General features: G+C 50.9%; 1 protein-coding gene across 1 annotated transcript in view; it reads right to left on the reverse strand.

The window, feature by feature from the left end:
• The window catches only part of FXR2 (FMR1 autosomal homolog 2), a 28,975-nt gene that overhangs the window by 6,270 nt on the left and 1,131 nt on the right, over positions 1–21,574 (reverse strand). Inside the window, exons 2-5 of the mRNA XM_077806813.1 lie at positions 5,460–5,512; positions 2,086–2,179; positions 1,923–1,994; positions 93–241 (exon numbers count right to left, since the gene is read on the reverse strand). Of these exons, the coding sequence (XP_077662939.1) occupies positions 93–241; positions 1,923–1,994; positions 2,086–2,179; positions 5,460–5,512 (368 nt within the window). The remainder of the gene's footprint in view (positions 1–92; positions 242–1,922; positions 1,995–2,085; positions 2,180–5,459; positions 5,513–21,574) is intronic.

Genomic DNA, 21,574 nt, shown 5'->3' on the forward strand with positions numbered 1-21,574 from the left:
TGGCTCCTTCCCCGTGGAGGAAAAGCCAAGCTAGCAGCTTTTCTGTTGTCCAAGGCCCCGTAGCTGCCCCCCAGGATCCCCGTCTCACTCACGCTTCCTTGAGGTCCTCCGGCACAGCGATGGTGTATTTGAAGAAGCTAGACTTGGTGGCCACTTTGTTGGGGTTGACGGGCCGGAGCCGCTCCAGCGTGACGATTTCGTTGTAGGTGGCGTCGCACGCTGCGTATTCGATGACGTAAAACTGAGGAGGGAGAGATCGGGTGAGAGCCAGGAATTTGGGGTGGGGAGGAGAGAGCTGACCGCACGTCCCGAGATGGGCCGAGCCATTCCGATGCAGCCGGGGGGACGTGGGGGTGGGGGAACCATGCTCAGCGCTTCGTTTTCAGATGGAATTAGCCTGTGGACCTCACTGCCACTGGCTAGGATGGAGGCAAGCACTTAGCAAGAGTCACGGGGGGACTGGATAAGAATTAGACCAGTGACCACTAAGGGATTAAAAAACCCCACCCGATTCAGATCCATCGGAATTAGAGGTCAGGAAGGGGGCCGTTTTTAGGCTCCAGTCACCCCTGCTGGGTTCTGACTCCTGCTCGGACATCAGAGTAGGTTACGAAGATCTAGTTGGTTGCACCAAGGATTGTGGGTCTCCTAGAGCAGGGGTTCTCAACTGGGGGTACACGTACCCCTGGGGGTACGCAGAGGTTTTCCAGGGGTTACGTCAACTCATCTAGAGATTTGCCTAGGTTTACAACAGGCATTAGCCAAGTCAGCACAAACTAAACTTTCATACAGACCGACTTGGTTATACTGCTTTTATAGACTATGCTGGGGTGGGCAAACTTTTTGGCCCGAGGGCCACATCTGGGCATAGAAACTGTATGGCAGGCCATGAATGCTCACAAAAATTGGGATTGGGGTGCAAGAGGGGGTGAGGGCTCTGGTTGGGGGTGCAGGCTCTGGGGTGCAGGAGGGTGCTCCGGGCTGGGACCAAGGGATTCAGAGGGCAAGAGGGGGATCAGGGCTGGGGCAGGGGGTTGTGGTGCAGACTCTGGCTGGGGGTGCAGGCTCTGGGGTGGGGCTGGGGATGAGGGGTTTGGGGTGCAGGAGGGTGCTCCGGACTGGGATCGAGGGGTTTGGAGGGTGGGAGGGGGATAAGGGCTAGGGCAGGGGGGTGAGGGCTCCGGTTGGATGTACAGGCTCTGGGGTGGGGCTGGGGATGAGAGGTTTGGGGTGCAGGAGGGTGCTCCAGGCTGGGACCAAGAGGTTTGGGGCAGGGGGTTGGGGCACAGGGAGAGGCTCAGGGGTGCAGGCTCCAGGAGGCGCTTACCTCAAGTGGCTCCCAGAAGTAGCAGCCATGTCCCCACTGTGGCTCCTACGTGGAGTCGTGGCCAGGCAGCTCTGCACGCTGCCCCATCCGCAGGTGCCGCCCCTGCAAATCCCATTGGCCACAGTTCCCGGACAGTGGGAGCTGCGGGGGCGGCGCTTGGGGCAGGGGCAGCATCCAGAGCAGAACCCCCTGGCTGCCCCTACACGTAGGAACGGGAGCGGGGACCAGTGTCGCTGCTTCTGGGAGCTGTGTGGAGCGGCCCCTGACCCTGTTCCCCAGCTGGAGTGCCAGAGGGCCGGCTTAAAATGGCGGGTGGGCCAGATCCAGTCCGCTGGCCGTAGTTTGCCCACCCCTGCCCTAGAGGGACGAGGGAGCCTTCACGGATCTTCAGGCTGGAGGGCACTGCTGTGCTCATCTAATCTCTACTTCCTGCATAAGCCAGGCCTGCCCCTTCTGGTTGAACCAGATCCGATCTTAATTAGAACCTCGCCCCTGACACCAATTCCCACAAAACGCCGGGAGCTGGCACAAAGGATTCTGGGATAGATGCCAGTGATCGGGGATGGGGCGGGGGTGGTAATCCTCAGAAACTTACATCTCCTTTCATCATCCGGACCCTCGCCAGCCACCAGCCGCACGGCTCGTGCTCATTGGCTCGGGAATAAACCTAGAGAGACGGGTATAGGTCAGCGGGGAAACCAGTGAGGATAGCGGGCTCATGGTGGCACCCCTCCCCACCCAAAAAGCACCCCTCCTACCTCCACTTCATCCCCTTCTGTAATCTCTTTATTGTAGTCTGCGGGCGGGGGGAGCCGTACGTCGCCGAAGGGGATCTGCCGCTCCGGCTGCCAGCTGTTGGAGACATAAGATCGAGATTGGATTCGCCTGTAGGTGGCACCGCAGGTTGGGAATAGGACGGGACACACAGCAAGACGGGTGTGTGTTCCTGATCACGGTGAAGAGACAGCACGAGGCCCCGGGGCACCCACACAGCCGGAGACAGTCCCTGCCTTGGAGAGTTTACCATCTATGTAGACAAAGAAAGGATTGTTCCCCCTTCTGGAAAGCGGGGAGAAGACCCCAGAGTCTATGACCGTGATGGAAACGAACTCATCTCCCCAGGTGCCAGTCCAGTGCTTTATAAACCGGCCTTTCCACCCTCATCCCAGCAATTCTGGGATTGCCGTCTACATAAATCTTAAGCTCTTTTCGATTTATGTTCGTACAGCAGGTCCCAGTCTGCGAATCTGAGACGCGACCGCAATATGACAACCGCCACGCGGCCACTAGATGGATTTTGCGCACTGAACACAGGGTGGGGATAAACTTTCCGTTCCACTAAACCCAGCTTAACTTTCCGCTGCTTCGGTTCTCCGCTTAAAGAGGGATTTTTGCCTCACTGTTTGTTTTAATGATTAATTTATGCCCAGGGCTTTTTGTGACTCAGTCAGCGTCTTTCGGATGGAGAGGAAGCAGACACTTTGAACGCCACCATGTATCTTAGGCACAAGACATTTCAGCTTCTCGCTAGTCTGACCCTGTGTCCTCAGGGCTGGTGCCGTCTACCTTCATTTGTAACCCCCCAGCTAGGAACTATTCCCACCTGGGGTTCCAGCATCTACACTGTCCCAGTGTCATCCCAAAACGCAGCCGCTTTGTCCGTGGTGCAGCATGACTGTCCACCAAACTTGATTGCCCGCAGGACAAAAAGTCAGGGTGCGGGATATTTTTGGTGGACTCCCAGCCCGAGGTTGCATCTGCACTTCCAAGCAATAGGGCTTGAACCCCAGGGCCCGGCTTGACTCAGGTTGGGGCCCCCGGTCAGCGCGATGCGTGTGTGTATTTGGGATTGGGAATCCAGAGGCCTGCAGACGTGAACAGCTGTTGGGAGGCGGGGAAGCTACAGCTGTCTCGGCAGGGAAATTTCACCTGCTCAGCAACGCTGCTAGAAACCCCATATGGGGGCACCGCAGCCAAGCGAGGTATTTGAGGATTGGAGTGACCTCTACGTTCAGTGGATCTACGCGGCTCATTCCCCCCTGCCCCCAGCTTAGACAGAATCGCAGCCAAGAAGCAGAGGGAGCCAGCGTGCAGCTCTAGGAACCTGCGACAGTGCCGTAATCTCACCATCTAGGTGTGAGCAGGTTACTTACACTGGGATTTGCATGGTTAATTACACCACCATGGTTAATTACACCACCGAGCCTAACTATGTACAGCCGAGTTATCGCGGAGTGTGTCTCCCGAAGCATCGGCCGCCGCTCTAGCTGGCAGTCCTCCAGCATTACTAATTTTCCCTGGTCGATCTGAAATAGAGCCCCAGAGTGAACACGATGCCCCGAAATCAGCTAGGCAAGCGCAGAAACTGAAGGGAAACCCTGCACCTGCCCAATCCAGGGCAGCTCGGTTCAATCCAACTGGCAGCGCTTCGAAGCTTTAAAAGGTGGAAAGTTCGCTTGCCTGGGATCAGCTGCTGAAAGAGAGAAATCCACCGCTCAGAAGCAGCGGCGGGACCAGAGCCTTTTACTTGTACATCGGCTGAGAGGCGCAGCCGGGGCCTGGAACTGCGTTTAAAGCCGTTTGTTTGTGGCGTAAGTTGATGTAAACCCCATTTAGCCTGCTACCAGTTCAGAAACATTTCAGGTCCCTGGCTAAAGAACCACACACCAGGCAAACTAGACAGAAACGGAACAAACGGACTGTTTAAACACCAACCGCCCCTGCACAGTTTGGGGTGGAGAACATTCGTTGCTTCCTGCCCTACCCCATGGCTGTTAAATGCCACCGTCCACCCCAGAGGTGGCCGCATCTCAGTGCTGGGTGAGGGGTCCCTGTCTGAACAGACGGCACATCCCAGAGGTGGCTGCTTCTCCGGGTTGGCTTGTCTGCCGTGCCACCTGTATTCTCAGCTACCTACCAAGCTGCGTTTAAGGGCTCTGATATGCCTGCACGAAGAGGGCAGGGTTTTAAAAATCTGGCTTTCTGCCTTTTCTTTCCCACCGGGCACCGAGAGGTTTGCAAACAAGATGCTGCTTCCTCCCACTCGCTGCCGCCGGGGGAGACAAACGCCAAACTACCGTCACTGAAGGAACCTGGCCAGTTGGAAGGAGAAACATTTAACAGGGCAGCCACCGGCAGCGGCTCGGTACCTGTACAGACGGCGCCGAGCCCAATGCGGCCCTGAGATCTCCGCCCTAGCATCGATCCACATAATCCTGCCATGTGGGAGAGTGACAGCTGCCAATCTAGAGGCATTCCCGGGGGCGGGCGGCTGGCTTATTCAGAGTGAGTCAGTTTCATTCGCATGCCACAAAGAACAGCAGGAACTAAATTTGGAAAAGCGGCAGCCCGCTAGTTATGCTGGGCCTCAAGGCCCGTGTCAGATACCTTGAGTGCAGCAGCTTTATTTAGGGCTCTGAAGCAGGGACTGTGGCATTCCAGCATTTCTACCCTGATCTCTCTCTGCATCGGCTCCAGCAGGGCTGCGTGACGTGCCCACCGGCCCTACAGCCGCACGCCAACGACCCTCCTGCCACGGAACGACGTAGGATTGAAATTTACAATCCGTTCGCTTGCACCACGGCCTTGGAACCGAAAGCAACAGCTTGCCCCGTAAGCGGAGCACCGAAGTCAAGTGCACACCGGTCCCGCTAACGATCTTAATAGATGATTTGATACCTCCAGCCTGCCGTTTAGGGGAAGTGGCAGCAGGGTCTGGTGGGTTAGAGCGGGTGGGCTAGGAGTCAGACACCCCGGACCATAGCCCCAACTCTGGAAGGCACATGGGGGTCTAATGGGTAGCCACAGGAAGGGACTGGGGAGGCCAGAACGCCTGGGTTCTATCCCCGGGTCCGCCACCGACTCAGCTGTGGGGCCTAACCATTTTAAGAAGTTAGCAGCCACTGAAAGCAGCTGACAAAGGCCACGATTTTTTCAGAGGAGATGCAGAGTTAGGTAGGATTGGGAGCTGCGAACATAATGGCCTCTGTTTGAAAACGTCCACCTGAGGGGTCTCTCAGATTTCACCCCTACGGGAGCAATTAGGCCAGACTCGCCCAGCCGCCCAAGCTCAGAACAAGGACAAACAGAGGCTAGGCCAAGGACCGCACAGGGGCGTCCGGCGGATACTTACTTGTTCTCGAAGGATATCGTGACCGAGTCTTCGTGCACATCTTTCACGAAACCCTGCGGAGGGAGAACAGAAGAAAGCGTGAGAGATCCTGAGGACAGTAGATTCTGCCTGACAGCAAACCCGGATATTAACATCGGGTTAACGACTTCGTTATGCTGGAACCAAGCCCGCCCCATTGACTTTGATGCTAATGGGATTCGGATATTGGCCATGGGAAGGCTTTCTCAGAAGAAAGGGACCCAGCTGCGGGCAGGTTTGCGAGGCTGCAGCCCCAGAAAGTACCGAGGTCCAGCCCTGCAAACCTGCCTGCGTCCAGGGACTACACTGGAGGGAAAGGTCTGCGGGCCGGGTGGGGAGGCTGTGAGCAGGGCAGTGGCAGGGATTGGTGGATAATTGCAACTTTCTCCTGGCAACCAAGGGGTTGCTAATAAGCAGAATCTGCTGTATCTTCAGCCAGCCACACACCACCCACGTGCAGAATTAAGATCGCAGCACTGCAACCGTGTGTCCAGAGCCCTGGTTCCTGGAGTCAAGTGATTTTAGCAGCATCTAGGATTTTATTTTTTAAAAAAAATTATGTTTCTAGCTCTCACGGTTGTGAAGAAACACCCGAAAACGTGACCTGAGTGTAACAGACACAGCTAGCTCTGAGAAGGGTGAACTGCCCCACGGATAACTGACTCAGCAAGGCTGCCTGAGTCTGCAGAGAGCCTGAACCAATCCCTCTCAGCAAGGGGAACTGTCCCATGTATTTCAATGGGGTATCAGTTCCAAACCCTGCAGCACTGGGCCCCCACAACCACAGCCAACCCCATTCCAGCAGAAGGCTCTGTGTGATGTTGAGGGGGGAGGCGCAGCAGTCCTGCTCCTCCATCCATGCAGACATACTCCAGCTGCTGGGGTCCCCCAGATCTCTAGGGGGCATATGGGGGACCTATGCTGCTATCCCTTTCACCCCCTTGGACAAACCATGTGTGTCTTGTGGCTCGGTTTCCCCATATATAAAACGGGTACGACAACCCTGACATCCCTTGTAAAGAGCTTTGAGGTCTAGTAAGGAAAAGCGCCATCTAAGAGCTAGATGGTATCAATCCAGCACTCCACTTATAACCATCCCCCTCCCCACAAACAGTGTTTAGGGTTTTAGATTACCATACGTAGCTTTTCCCCTCTCCCCGCTTGACGCATCCTCACAGGGCACCCTGCTTTTCAGGAAGTGCTGGGCAAGATTTGGTGGATGCGCTGGACTTCCTGCAGAATCAGGCCTCCCCCGCCCCCAAATCTCCTAGTCTCTTGAAAGTTTCAGCTGGAATCCCTAGGATGTGTTGTCAGGGTTGGGCTTGAAACCGGGGTCTGCCACTGACACTGTACGTGCCTTCAGTTCCTCATTTAAGAGCTTTTTTGTCTATTTCGATTGTTAGCTCTTCTGGGGCAGAGACTGTCTTTCATGGCAGCTGTGGAGTGCCCAGCCTAGTTGGGGGGCAGCCCACCCAGATCTCAGCCAGGAGGCCCGCCCAGCCCAATGGGGGGCAGCCCCCTCAGATCTCAGCCAGGAGGCCCGCCCAGCACCTGGCACTACTCCTGATATGGGCTGGAGACCTGTGCAAAACCCAGCACCACCAAGGGGCCTTGAGCCCTATTGTACAAACAGACGAAGTTGTCATCTGACAACGAAGAGCAAAATCAGAATTCTGAGGGGCCCGATTCTCAGTCCTTTTCTACCCACTAGCCACACAGCTGCCCCTAACACAGGAGACAAGTGGGGCATGGCCTGGAGCACCACAAGGGGCCCAACGCATATACTGCACCCAAGTCCTGGGCTATTTGATCGTAGTCCCAGCCATCAGCATCAACCAGGAGACTCTGTGAGGAGTGGTGGGGGTGGGGGGCAGGCGATCCTGTTCCGCATTTGGAGTCCGAGGCCAGGGACAGGAATGCCTCGCCAACCGGTGACGGGATGAACAGGTGCTGTCCCCGCACCACTGCCGGTCCCAGCCAACAGCTGCCTGTTTGTCACTAGTATGCGGTGAAGCCTCAAGACCCATCTGCTGCAGAAGCAGGGACGCGCTCAGTCTAAAATAAGGCCCCTTTTGAGCAGCAAGGAGGAAACGGACCGTGGGGCAAGGCCAGTTCCCCAGTGGATTGGTTCAGATCCAAGACCATAGACTACTTTCAGAGTAACAGCCGTGTTAGTCTGTATTCGCAAAAAGAAAAGGAGTACTTGTGGCACCTTAGAGACCAACCAATTTATCTGAGCATAAGCTTTCGTGAGCTACAGCTCACTTCATCGGGTGCGTAGACTACTGTGTCCCTAAAACGCCTCGCACTTGGGCGTCTCTACGTGCTACCAGAATAAACAGCTCTTCCTTGTCTCCAGTAAAACCCTCTGGGGGAAAAAGAAAAAATCATACAATCGATCCAGTCCAACATAGGGCTGCCTTTTTGGATCGGGATGTCCCTCCTGGCCTTAAAATCTCTAAGTTCTTGGCCTTACTAATTTCATGTGGCAGCGAGTTCCACAAGCTAATCACACGCTGTGTGGAAAAAAAAAAATTCCTTTGCTCACTTTTGTGTTTGCCACCGTTCCGTTTAGTGTCCCCTGGCCATGGTTTTGAGACACAGGGAAGAGAGAAACTCCCACTCTACCTTCTCTTTCCCAGTCATTACTTTACAGACTTGTGTTCTCTTAACAAATCCCTTTTCTCAGGTAACAATCCCACAACAAACTGATTGCCATTTTCAGGGGTGGGAAGGAATCTTCCCCCAGGTTAGACTGACAGGGACCCTGGGGGGCTTTCACCTTCCTCTTCAGCTTGGGGGGCAGGTTGCTTGCTAGGATCACCTGGGTACATCTCACCTAATTAATTCCCTGCCTTGGGCACTGGTGTCAACTCCGTCAGCTCCTGTTCTCTGCCTCTGGCACACAACAGGGTAACCTCCTGAGGGCTGTAACGCTTTAGTCTAATCCAGGCCATCGGCTCAATACGGGGTGACGGCGGGGTTCGGTGGCCAGCGATTGACAGGAACGGCTAATGAGCCATTCCGGCTTTCATCTCTCTTCACATGAGAGGTTACCCAGGCTATTAATCATTTTCATGGCCCTTCTCTGAACCCCCTCTAACTCTGCCACCTCCTTTTTAAGGTCATCTCCAGATAAGGCACCACCCTTGATTTCCAGAAAGGCATTACAATATATTCTGTGTTCCGTAGGACGGGGCCCTAAACACTGCCAACAAATTTTTTATATTTTTTATAGGGACTACAAAATCCAGAGCCAATTCCCTTTTCCTGCTGTTTTAACACCTTCTGGACACACTCATTCGGCGTCTGATACCAGGAATGCCTCATTTGCACTGGTGAACAGGGGCTTAGAGAGACGCTCCCCCATACTCACCACCACCTCAGCCAGAAGCTAATTCTGCAAACGGGCTCATGATTAAGGCTCTGGATTGAGACTCCGGTCTGACTCAGATTCCCAGCTCTGACTCTGGGAAAGCCACTTAACTGTCCGTGCCTCGGTTTCCCCACCCACAAAATGAAGATCATATTTTCCTCCCTTCCAGAGGATAAAGCTATCTCTTCCCAGGAGGTGCTCAGTATTATGGGATGGGAGTGATAATATATAAACAGAAACAAATGACAGCACCAAAGTTAAGTTCAGAGCGTTTAAAGCCAGAAAAGACCATTAGATCACCTAGCATGACATTATATCGGAAGCAGTTCAGTTTCACCCAGTCATCCTGAGTCCAGTAACTCGTGCCAGGCTAAAACATATCTTTAGCCTAAACAGTCCTGACTGGAAGCCATCAAGACACGGAGAATTTCTCGGGAGATCAGAGGTTTTTACATATAGGGAAGGGAGGCACAGAGAAATGAAGCCACGGCCCAAAGTTACAGGGAGCGAGATTGGAATCTCAGCCCCATAGCTCGCTTTCCTCTTGTTGTTTCTGAATACAGAGCCCCACACGTGACAGGTTTCACGCCAGGTGCTTTTCTGACTCGCTGGTCTTTAAGGCGGATTCACCACTGGGAACGGTAAAACATGATCTGCGAGACAGAAGTTTCGAGACTCATGCAGAAGATGCCAACTGTCAAAAACAAAAGCAGCTCAACGCTCCTCTAAGTGCTGGAAAACAACCTGTGAATCAACCAATGCAGGAACTCCTGCACTAATTCTGAACAGGGCATCAGACAATCCTGACTTCAGAGTTCAAACATCAAAGATCAGGGAAGCAGGACTTGAGCAAGAACAATTATTTCCCTGGACAAGTTACTACAGAGGCCGATATTACCCTAGGTACCTCTAAGATATCTGTATTAGAGATGGGATCTTTCCAGGTGAAAGCTATTTGCTATCAAGATGTCAACACTCGCTTCCAATCAGCGCACAATGCCAGCTTCCAAACCACCTGTTAAATTTCAAAGGCACACCTTCGTGCTTTCTCCCATGCTGCCCCTCATGCTTGGGAGGAGCTCTCCGTACACCCCCGCAAAAAAAACCTAACGTAACCTCCTTCACACCCCTCCTTAAACTCAATATTGTTTCCTTGTACTCCCTTGTCTGACTGGATCCATCTGTTGTCTCATCATACAGACTGTAAACCAGCCGGGGAGCAGGATTGGGAACCGCTCCATGTGGCTCCCAGAAGCAGCGGCATGGTCCCCCCTCCTGCTCCTACGTGTTGGGGCAGCCAGAGGCCTCTGCTCTGCATGCTGCCCCACAGCTCCCATTGGCTGGGAACTGCGGCCAATGGGAGCTGCAGGGGTGGCGCCTGCAGACAGGGCAGTTCAGGGCTGCAGCTCCACATTGGAGCTGGAGGGGGGACATGGCAGCACTTACCTCAAGTGGCTCCCGGAAGCAGCGGCCCGGAGCCTGCACCCCTGAGCCTCTCCTCATGCCCTAACCCTGATCCCCCTCTGAATCCCTCGGTCCCAGCCCGGAGCAACCCCCTACACCCCAAACTACCCAGCCCCCCCCCAGAGCCCGCACCCCCAACCAGAGCCTTCACCCCGACCCCAATTTTGTGAGCATTCATGGCCCGCCATACAACTTCTGTTCCCTGCTGTATACAATTTGGGGCAGGGACTCTGTTCTGAGAAAGCTGTAGAGGAGATATCCCTTGATTTCAGGAAGGCTTTTTGACACCGTCTCACATGGCATCCTCAAAAGCAAACTAGGGCAGCGTGGTCTAAACGAAGGTGCACAACCGACTGAAAGACTGTACCCAAAGAGCAGTTATCAATGGTTCGCTGCCAAACTTGGGAAGAGGGGGCATCTAGTGCCGAGTCACTTACGATCTGATACTTTCATGAATGTCTTGGATAACAGAGTGGAGAGGGTGCTTATAAAATTTGCGGACGACGCTAAGTTGGGAGGGGGTTCGCTTTGCAAATCTTGATCTAACCAGAGGAACTGATCACTCCCTGCCCCCTTCCGCCCCCACCCCCCCCCAGCACCACCACACATTTACCCCCCCAATCCACAGATGGTAATTAAATCCTCTAGGAGTAACAGTTCTATATTTGTCTCAAGCAGGTCTCCTTTAAATGCAGTTGTGCCTGAGGGTATATATGTAGCTAGTGTCATTCCCAAGTTAGTCAACTGACTGGCAAACGGCATCTCATTTATCATTCATTCAGCGTGAAGCAAATCAGCTCCCCTCTCATACCAAAGTGGCACATTTTATCTCCACTTTCCACTCGGAGCCCACACACACACCCCTTCTGAACACACTGCTGGGGTCTAAAATAAACAGCGTGTCTCGGCCTTTTGCATGCGTCGACCCTATGCTGAGACAGGAGAGAGTTTCGGGATCGTCCATGAAAATTTCAGGAGCTTCCCGTCTCATCTAGATACGGAGAATTGGAACACTGTCATGCTAGCCTCCCACATCCTTCTCGCGGTGACCAAAACCCCCAGTTTGAGAGCCCATTAAATAAACTAAGCTAAGGTTTCAAGCCACTGGCTCTATTAACTAGACAAGTTTCAAACCCTGCAAGATCAGGGTCACTCAGTGAGACCAAGAGTGGAACACTGCATTCAATTCTTGCATCCACCTTTTTAAAATAAAGGTTGAACCCTGGAGATGGTGCAGCAAAGAACCACACAAATTATCCCAAACCTGGAAAATAAGTGAGAGACTTAAGACTAGAGAAGATCAAACAGGTGATTTGATCATGGTGTTTAGTATCTGATATTTTCTCCATGTGGATACCTAGGCTAAAGGGCTTTGTAACCTAGCACGGAAAGGGAGAACAAGAACCAACAGCCGGAAACTAAGGCCAAACAAAGTCAAGTTAAAAATAAGGCACAAACTCTTAACAGTGAGGGCGATTAACCCTGGAACAAAGTCCCAGGCGGTGGATTCTCCGCCTCCTGAGGCCTTCATATCAAGAACGGATGGCTGTCTTTCGGGAAGAGATGCTTTAATCCACCACAAATTATTGGCCTCAATACAGGAGTCCCCAGATGAAATACAGGAAGTCAGACTCTCTCTAGTGGTCCCTTCTAGCCACAAAGATTTGTTGTGCTGCTCACAATCTAGGACTGTGAGGAGACATCAGGGGAAATTATGGACCAAAGGGAAGGAGGGCAAACTAGCACTTTGTGCTTCAAGCCCGATAGTCGCCACCCGTCTAGTCGCGGTCAGCATTAGATCAATCCCCTCTGGTCTTAATCTTTCTCTTAGTCTGTCCTCCTACGCAACATACAGCTGAGAATTTCAGCCAGTGATTCCTACATCTATCCCAACACATTTGTGACTGAACTAAGAACATCTCTTTTAGAAAGATATTCCATCTTGTAAGAACGGCCATACTGGGGTCAGACCAATGGTCCATCTAGCCCACTAACCTGTCTTCTGGCAGGGAACAGACAGGGCCAGATGCTTCAGAGGGAGTGAACAGAACTGGGGCATTTTCGAGTGATCCATCCCTTGTTGTCCGGTCCCAGCTTCTGGCAACTGGACATTTTAGGAGCATGGTGTTGCATCCCTGACCATCTTGGCTAACAGTCCTTGATGGACCTTTCCTCCATGAACCTATCTAGTTCTTTTTTGAACCCAGTTATACGTCAATTTAAAAATTCCAAGAGATGGACAAATCCACCACAAAAACAGAAACGTCGTGCTGGAAGGGACCTCAACAAGTTATCAAGTCCAATGTCTTTCAACCTTTTTGATACCGGCTTGCTGCCTTCCTAAACTGGGTCAGCGAGATCTCAGGGACCAGCGACGGTCCACAGACCGGTCACTGAGAAACACTGCACTGAGGCAGGATTAAGTATACCCACCTCCGGCCCATGTATGCCATGCCCCTTGTGAAGCTGCTCCAATGGGTAATGACCCTGATGGGCTAAAAACCTGCCCCCTGTTCCCAGTCTAGCTTCAGCTTCCAGCCATCAGATCTGATTCCACTTTAGTCTGTTGGATTGAAGAGCCTTCTGCGCTCAGAGATCTTCCAGTCATCTCAGGCACCATACAGAAGGAGGGATTTTCATAGTTTAACAGAGTTGAAGGCCAGGCAGGGGCGTTAAACCCAAGCTCAGGCTGTGTGATCTAACGCAGGCCACGGAAACCCACCCGCATACCCCTACCTTGAGCCCAATTTTGCTTAACCGAAGCATTTCAGCCCTCGGGAGACTAAACTGTGCACCACAGTGAGAGAACAGGAGAGGCCAAAGGGCCACCGGTGCCCATGGCCCCTGCTATGGCAGCAAAACGATTGGGTGATATACATACCCAGTTGACCCCAGAAGGCGAACCCCCCCACACCCAAAAAAAATCCCTGCCAATCTGATCGGACCCTAAATGCGGAAATCAGTGTGACCCTGAGCAAAGGAGCAAAACACACCAGCCAAGCCACTAGAAAGGACTTTCTGTACCACTTCTGAGCACTGGTCCACCCCATCCAGCATCCTGTCTCCAGTTGTGGCCAATCTCTGATGCTTCAGAGGAAGGCCAAAAAAACCCAACCCTGAATATGTCTAGCCAATTGTGCTATGGGGAAAACAATTCCTTCCTGACCCCGGAGGCAACATGCTGAAAACATGAAGCATGACACTTGATTACAGCGTTCTTACTGCAGAGCTGCAAGCGTTATGAGCATGCCGAAGCAACGCAGGCAAACCTGTACCTAGCAGGGATGACGACAAGGTGGTAGCTTTGCGTATCTAAATGGCAAGAGGCCCTAAGAGTGATCCAGTTTGTATTTGGTGCAGTGGAACAGGGGGAAGTGCACCGAGAGATCACAAACAGAATATGAGTCATAGAATCATAGAATCATAGAATATCAGGGTTGGAAGGGACCCCTGAAGGTCATCTAGTCCAACCCCCTGCTCGAAGCAGGACCAATTCCCAGTTAAATCATCCCAGCCAGGGCTTTGTCAAGCCTGACCTTAAAAACTTCCAAGGAAGGAGATTCCACCACCTCCCTAGGCAACGCATTCCAGTGTTTCACCACCCTCTTAGTGAAAAAGTTTTTCCTAATATCCAATCTAAACCTCCCCCACTGCAACTTGAAGCCATTACTCCTCGTTCTGTCATCTGCTACCATTGAGAACAGTCTAGAGCCATCCTCTTTGGAACCCCCTTTCAGGTAGTTGAAAGCAGCTATCAAATCCCCCCTCATTCTTCTCTTCTGCAGGCTAAACAATCCCAGCTCCCTCAGCCTCTCCTCATAAGTCATGTGTTCTAGACCCCTAATCATTTTTGTTGCCCTTCGCTGGACTCTCTCCAATTTATCCACATCCTTCTTGTAGTGTGGGGCCCAAAACTGGACACAGTACTCCAGATGAGGCCTCACCAATGTCGAATAGAGGGGGACGATCACGTCCCTCGATCTGCTCGCTATGCCCCTACGTATACATCCCAAAATGCCATTGGCCTTCTTGGCAACAAGGGCACACTGCTGACTCATATCCAGCTTCTCGTCCACTGTCACCCCTAGGTCCTTTTCCGCAGAACTGCTGCCTAGCCATTCGGTCCCTAGTCTGTAGCGGTGCATTGGATTCTTCCGTCCTAAGTGCAGGACCCTGCACTTATCCTTATTGAACCTCATCAGATTTCTTTTGGCCCAATCCTCCAATTTGTCTAGGTCCTTCTGTATCCTATCCCTCCCCTCCAGCGTATCTACCACTCCTCCCAGTTTAGTATCGTCCGCAAATTTGCTGAGAGTGCAATCCACACCATCCTCCAGATCATTTATGAAGATATTGAACAAAACCGGCCCCAGGACCGACCCCTGGGGCACTCCACTTGACACCGGCTGCCAACTAGACATGGAGCCATTGATCACTACCCGTTGAGCCCGACAATCTAGCCAGCTTTCTACCCACCCTATAGTGCATTCATCCAGCCCATACTTCCTTAACTTGCTGACAAGAATACTGTGGGAGACCGTGTCAAAAGCTTTGCTAAAGTCAAGAAACAATACATCCACTGCTTTCCCTTCATCCACAGAACCAGTAATCTCATGATAAAAGGCGATTAGATTAGTCAGGCATGACCTTCCCTTGGTGAATCCATGCTGGCTGTTCCTGATCACTTTCCTTTCATGCAAGTACTTCAAGATTGATTCTTTGAGGACCTGCTCCATGATTTTTCCAGGGACTGAGGTGAGGCTGACTGGCCTGTAGTTCCCAGGATCCTCCTTCTTCCCTTTTTTAAAGATTGGCACTACATTAGCCTTTTTCCAGTCATCCGGGACTTCCCCGGTTCGCCACGAGTTTTCAAAGATAATGGCCAATGGCTCTGCAATCACAGCCGCCAATTCCTTCAGCACTCTCGGATGCAACTCGTCCGGCCCCATGGACTTGTGCACGTCCAGCTTTTCTAAATAGTCCCTAACCACCTCTATCTCCACAGAGGGCTGGCCATCTCTTCCCCATTTTGTGATGCATGACGCGGTTGAAAGAAAAGGTTATCATCATTCTGGGGGGGTCTTAATGGGAGTGTCGCTTGTAAGACACGGGAGGTAGCTATCCCACTCTACTTGGCATTGGGGGGCCGCAGCAGCAGTGCTGTGTCCATTTGTGTGTGCCCACACTTTAGGAAACGTGTGGATAAACTGGAGAGAGTCCAGAGGACAGCACCCAAAATGATCAAGGATTTAGAAAATTTGACCTATGCTCAGGTTAAAAAAACCAGGCACGTTTAAGTCTTGAGAAAAGACGACTGGGGAGGGTGGGGGATGTGAATACCTGATAAAAGTCTTCAAATATGTTCTACAAAGGGTGGGGACCAATTGTTCTCCATGTCCACTGAAGGCAGGACAAGAAGCAACGGGCTTAATCTGCAGCAAGGGAGGGTTAGGGTAGATACAAGGAAAACTAACTCTAAGAGCAGTTAAATGTCAAATGAGGCTAATCAAACAAGACCATCTAGTGCTTTTCATCACTAGAGGTCAAAGGGCTTTACAGAGGAGGCATCCAAATCATTGCCCCCAATTTACAGATGGGGAAACCGAGGCATGGAGCAGTGAAATGACTCAACCAAGGTCACCCAGCAGGCCCCTGGCCAAGCCAGGAATAGGATTCGGATCTCTCAATGCCCAGTCTGAGGCTCTATCTAAAAGGCCACCAAACTTCCCCGAGGGGGCCGGATTTTGGTGGAATAAGCGAGTGATGACAGGTTGCTATTACTTAAACCAAAAGGGGACTTGGGCAGTGAAGTATTGGAAGGGGAAATAACCTCTGAAATCTTCTTAACTCTCACTCGCAAAACTCCAGAGAACCTTCACTTTAAACGCGAACGAAAGTTGGATGGGAATCAGAGACCCTCCACTCATGAAAGGCAGAAGGAAGGCAGAAGCAGCAAGGCTAACAAAAGCAGGCAGGTCAGCTGAAAAAAGCCTTTCTTCCCCCTTTCTAAGCAGAGAATTAGCCCATGAAGAATTTTTTACACCTTTGATCTGCAGACCCGCGGATGCCAGACACCGGTTCGTGTTCGACTGTTCTCCCGTGGGACAAGAGAGGTCTAAAATTAGCCCTGTGGCAAAGTGGAGACAATACCACACACCCCTTTGGCCCAGATCAGGTTACTGCAACATCCCATAGCTCTCGCTTTTTCCGAACGTGCGGTACTATTTACAGATATCCAATTCTCGTCTTTGCTTCGCTGTTTCATAAGGACGGCACCGATCCTCAAATTCCTACAACCAGGGACCCGCTCAAAGTGTTGCCAGATGTCACTAAGAAAAAGTTACTTTCTTACTGAGATCATTGACAACACGTGGTGGTGCTTAACATAATCCCAGTTTCAGAGAGGCAACTTTGCCCCTTAAAAGCACCTAAGTTAATAAAAATCAAGAGCAGGTGCAGATTCTTGTAGCAACTCATGGCTGATGAGAAAGTACTAGAAGCAGATAAAACAGGCAAGTCTGCTCTGAAAAAAATCTGAACACAATTGATTCTTAGCTCCCAGGGACAAAATATGATCAAAGATTAAAAACAGCTGGGTCGATGATGTTTTGAAATTTATGGAGGGTTCGATGCGAAATCTACCTTTTTTAAGACAGTGTAAGAAAGCTAAAGACAGTCTAAGAAAGCACCTAAAAGTTACTCCTTTTGCACAATACACACCTAAAAGCAAAGAACGCATTGCAAATTATAGTGGTTTCCAACCATTTTTCATTTGTCGACCCCTAAACAATTTCAAATGGAGGCGCGGAACCCCCTGGATATGTAAGACAGTCTGCAGACCCCCGGGGATATTATTTGGATATTATTACAGCAGCATTTAGTAAGATCAGGGCTTCGCTGTGCTAGGAGCAATACATACATGCAATGCAGGAAGAAACAGTCCTGCCCCAAAGACCACCTCATCTAAATTGGCAAGGCAAACAAAGGGTGGGAGAAAAGGATGCTCCTCTCAAAGGGACAAATGAAGCACAGCGATGGAATGACTTGCCAAGAGAGAAAGCTGGGTAGGTGACGTGAGAGAAGGTCCGGGTTTCTACAACAGGACAATCCTCAAATTCTTCCAACATAGGAAAGAAACACATCACAAGAGCTAAAATTACTGACATCTTGTTCTAATTTAATGGAAAGCTTAGATCCAAATATCTGGGGCTGCAAGAAAACATGACAAACATTTGTTGAAACTAAAGCAAACTTCAACTCAAACTCTATTTAAAGCTTCGACACAACAGCAAAATGCTAACCTAGGAGAGAATCTGTTAACAAAACAGATTAGGATCAACCATGAAATTGACCAACCTAGACAAGCCCCTCTCCAAGTTACTCAATTATGAAACCCTGACCTGCAGCATTATCCAGACTGGGGACATTCTGTCTTTTCCTTGCAACTGTTCAGACATGAAATCGACTGAGATTCGCAATCAAAGTGACCTAGGGTTTGGGCCAAAATGATGGGTGATTTCAGGCACTTCAGTTCTTGATGTCCCTGATTTTCATATGACAGACAGTCATTCTTCTAAAAGAAATGTTGAAAAAAGTTGGAAAGGGTACAGAGAAGAGTTACAAAAACGATCAGAGGACTGGAAAATATGCCTTATATTGAGAAATTTAAAGACCTCAGTCTGTTCAACTTATCAAAAAGATCAAGAGATGACATTACAGTGGACAAGTACCTTCAAGGGGAGAAAATACTGGCTACTAAAACACCCATTTAGAGGACTAATCTTATTCTATTCCTACCCTCACAAGGAGGCTAAATATATGAAAAGCTGTGAAGTGGTCAAGTGCTGTGGGAATAAGGCCATAAACATGAAATATGTGAAATAGATTGTAAAGTCATTGTGATGTTAACACAATCTAGGTCTGTCACTAGGGGCCAAAAATCAAGATGTTTTTCAAAATATTTTGCTTCAAGCTGCTAACCTCATACTACCTCAACTTTTTTTGTTAATGTTTTAATTTTGGAGCAAAAAAAGGAAAGGAAATATTGATGGGTGGAGTCAATTGCACCCGGTATTCTCCCAGCATTACACTTTCTAAAGCATTCATTGCTTCAAAATCTGAATACAGGAAAGAGCAACAGTCCTAACAGGGTTCATAATCCAGTGCCCTACGACCTGTTCGAAAAGAGCTGCGGCTTTAGACAACCTTTCATTTCTAACCCTGCTGGACTTCCTGGTGGTCATCTTTTGGCAAATTTACTGTCGAGATGGGTCAAAAAGGAGTAAACGCCGTTTCACTTCACGTCCAAACTGAGGAGTTTGGGGCTATGAACCGAGGTTGGGCTTGTAATTAAAACACTGGACTGGGGGACAGAGCACTGGAGACCTGGGTTCTATTCCTGGATCTGGGGCTGACGGGCTGGGTGAGCTTAGGCAAGTCACTTGCCCTATCTGGGCCTCAGTTTCCCCATCTTTAAAATAGGGATGATGCTGACACCTCTTCTGTAAAGCACTTTGACCGATGAAAAGCCTGATATATTAAAACATTAATACTAGTCAGACTCAGCTCCCCATGTGTAAAACAGGGAAAATATTACTCCCCTATCTAGTTTATTGAGACTGTAAGCTCTTCAGGACAAAAATTGTCTTGATGTGTACGTAGGGTGCCTAGCAAAATGGGGTTGCAATCTCGGTTTAATAACCCTGATTAAATCATATTATACCATGCCTGCAATCTCAGTGGAACGATATCAGACAAGGATAACCACCATGGCTTTGGGAAGAGCGACCGGACAGGTCATTACAGCCATAGCAGCACGAATGAGAGCATCAGGGGAACACACATGACGGCACTGGGACTCCGTGCCATCTGTCACCATGACAGTCTCACGGCAAGAGACTGGCTCAGGAGCAAATGGGGAAAACTTTAGCCGGTGGAACCCACTGCCACATGATATTGCTGAACCCAAGAGTTACCGAAAAAAGGATTGGACATTTATACAGACAACATGCACATCCATAAGAGCAACAGCAAAGATGCAGGGTTTGTAAGACAACCTCTACTGGTGGTTATCTGGGGGCAAGTTATTCTAAGGTGGCAGGGTTTCTTCCACCTGCCTCTAAAAGCAGCTGATACTAGTCACTGTCAGAGACTGGAGATTGGGCTAGATATCAGCTGTGCTAGGCATACACATAATAAGAGACAGTGCGTGCTCTGAACAGACAAGACAAAGGAAGAAATAGCCCCATTTTACAGATGCCCAGAGATTAAAGTGATACGCTCAAGATCTTGCAGAAAGCGTGTGGCACAGGCAGGAACTGAAACTGGCTCTCCAGAGTCCCAGCTTTTGCCACAAGACCATCTTCACCAGCTAAATGATAAAGCACTTCAATGAGGAGACCAGATTTTCAGACGGCACGAGAGGTTCTCCTGTCGCTGCTCTGCCACGGAGGTGCCTAAGTGCAAAATTGTAGGGTTAGGCCTGCCTGCCTAATTGAGCAATCTGACTCAACAACCCTAAGTGCTCTGTAACGAAAGTCGTATCATCTGCGTAATTAAACACACCACCGAGAAGAGATTGCAGGAGACAAGACTGTCCACAAATACTACCTGGATCCATAGCCTGTTAGCAGGCAGCATGAATGCGGAACAGGAGAAGCCGGTCATAAACTTAAATAATTCCTGTGGTCCGCTAAGGCATGGGAAGCCAAAAGCATGTAAGAATTTGCGTCATATGGGCGTTCAGTGCCACAAAGTATGTTGAAATCAATCCTCATGCTTTGCACCCTACAATCGGTGTATGTTTGCAAAGGGGCTCTGAACCTGGGTGCTGCTGCAAGAGAAAGGAATCGGGAAATCAGGGTTAGAGACCCGCTGTGCGACCACAGGCAAGTCAACAAATCTGAGCCTCAGTTTCCCCATCTGGGAGATGGGAATCACAATCCTTCCTGTCTTGTCGGTTTCAGTTGTGACCAGGGACTCTTTATGTTTGGTCAGGTGACTTTGGGTCCCCGTACAAGACACATCCACCTGCCTGTGGCACTCTGGCAGCCAGGAATTACTGGCTGCAATGAACAGCTGGTTGATTCTGACAGGGTTTCAGGCCTCACAATAAAGGCCGGCTACAGCCCGACTGCTCAGTGGTCGATTTTTAACCGTGCCACACTGTTGGAAGGGAGCTCTGACCCCTGTGATGTCTGGGTTTAGGAGGCAGGGCTGGGCTTTTGAGACACATCTGAGAAGGAGCAAAGAGGCGTTGTCTTGGGGGAAATGAAATGATCTGGGAAGGAATTGTCAGTGGTTCTAGAAGGGAGGCAGCATGGAAAAGGGGAAGGGAAAGTGGAGAGGGAAGAGAAGAGCCAGTGCAAAAGCAAAACTTCTAGGGGTGCAAAGGGAAAGGAGGAAAGAAGGGGGGGGGTTATGGGAAGCTCATGTGGAGCTTAGAGATAAGGGGGAGGTAGGTAGGTACAGTGCACCACAGGCTAAATTGGGATTCCCCACCCCCACAGTGACACTGCATTCTCAGACCCCCACTGGTGCCCTTTTCCAGGTTTTGATTGCCCCACTCACAGTCAGGGCCCCCCAAAAGGATTGGGGAAGCAGGGTCGCTATCCTAAGAATGCCTACCCAGCTCAGTGACCCTCCACCCCTATATTAGGGGGGCCTCCACTCCCCAGTGACCTGGCAACAGACCGCAGGAGATCCTTAGGAGAGGAAATCCTCATTGCTAATGAAAGGGGGCTTCCACCCCCCCCCCCCACAGGTCCCGACAGATTTCTGCAGAGTCCCAGATTCTTCAGTCACGCCCAAGGGGCCACCAAACACCCCAGCCTGTCCCCACCTAAGCCTCATGTCCTCCCGTGAGCTCGCACATTACCCCCTTACCCCCACATCTTACCCCAAGCCCCTTGGCCCCCAGTTAGCACTCTCTAGTTCACCCCCTGCCTCAAAACCTTCCTGGTTCCCTTACTTCCTCCTAAATAACCCCCAAACCTCCCCCACCACATAGCCCCGCTCCCCAGTTACTTCCCCATAATCCACATCATACCCCAAATGACCTCCCCTCCCTCCATAGCACCATGTTCTCACAGACCCCCCCCATAAGCCTCCCACATCATACCCCCATCATAAACCCACAGCCACATAACCTCCCCTCCCTCATCCCATTATATGATACCCTCCACACCCTACTATTACCTCCTCTAACCCCACCTGACCCCCCTCTGCCTCACCCCCACTATTGCCACCCTCTGACCCG

The sequence above is a fragment of the Eretmochelys imbricata genome, chromosome 28, assembly GCF_965152235.1.
Source record: "Eretmochelys imbricata isolate rEreImb1 chromosome 28, rEreImb1.hap1, whole genome shotgun sequence".
NCBI classification, from domain to species: Eukaryota; Metazoa; Chordata; order Testudines; family Cheloniidae; genus Eretmochelys; species Eretmochelys imbricata.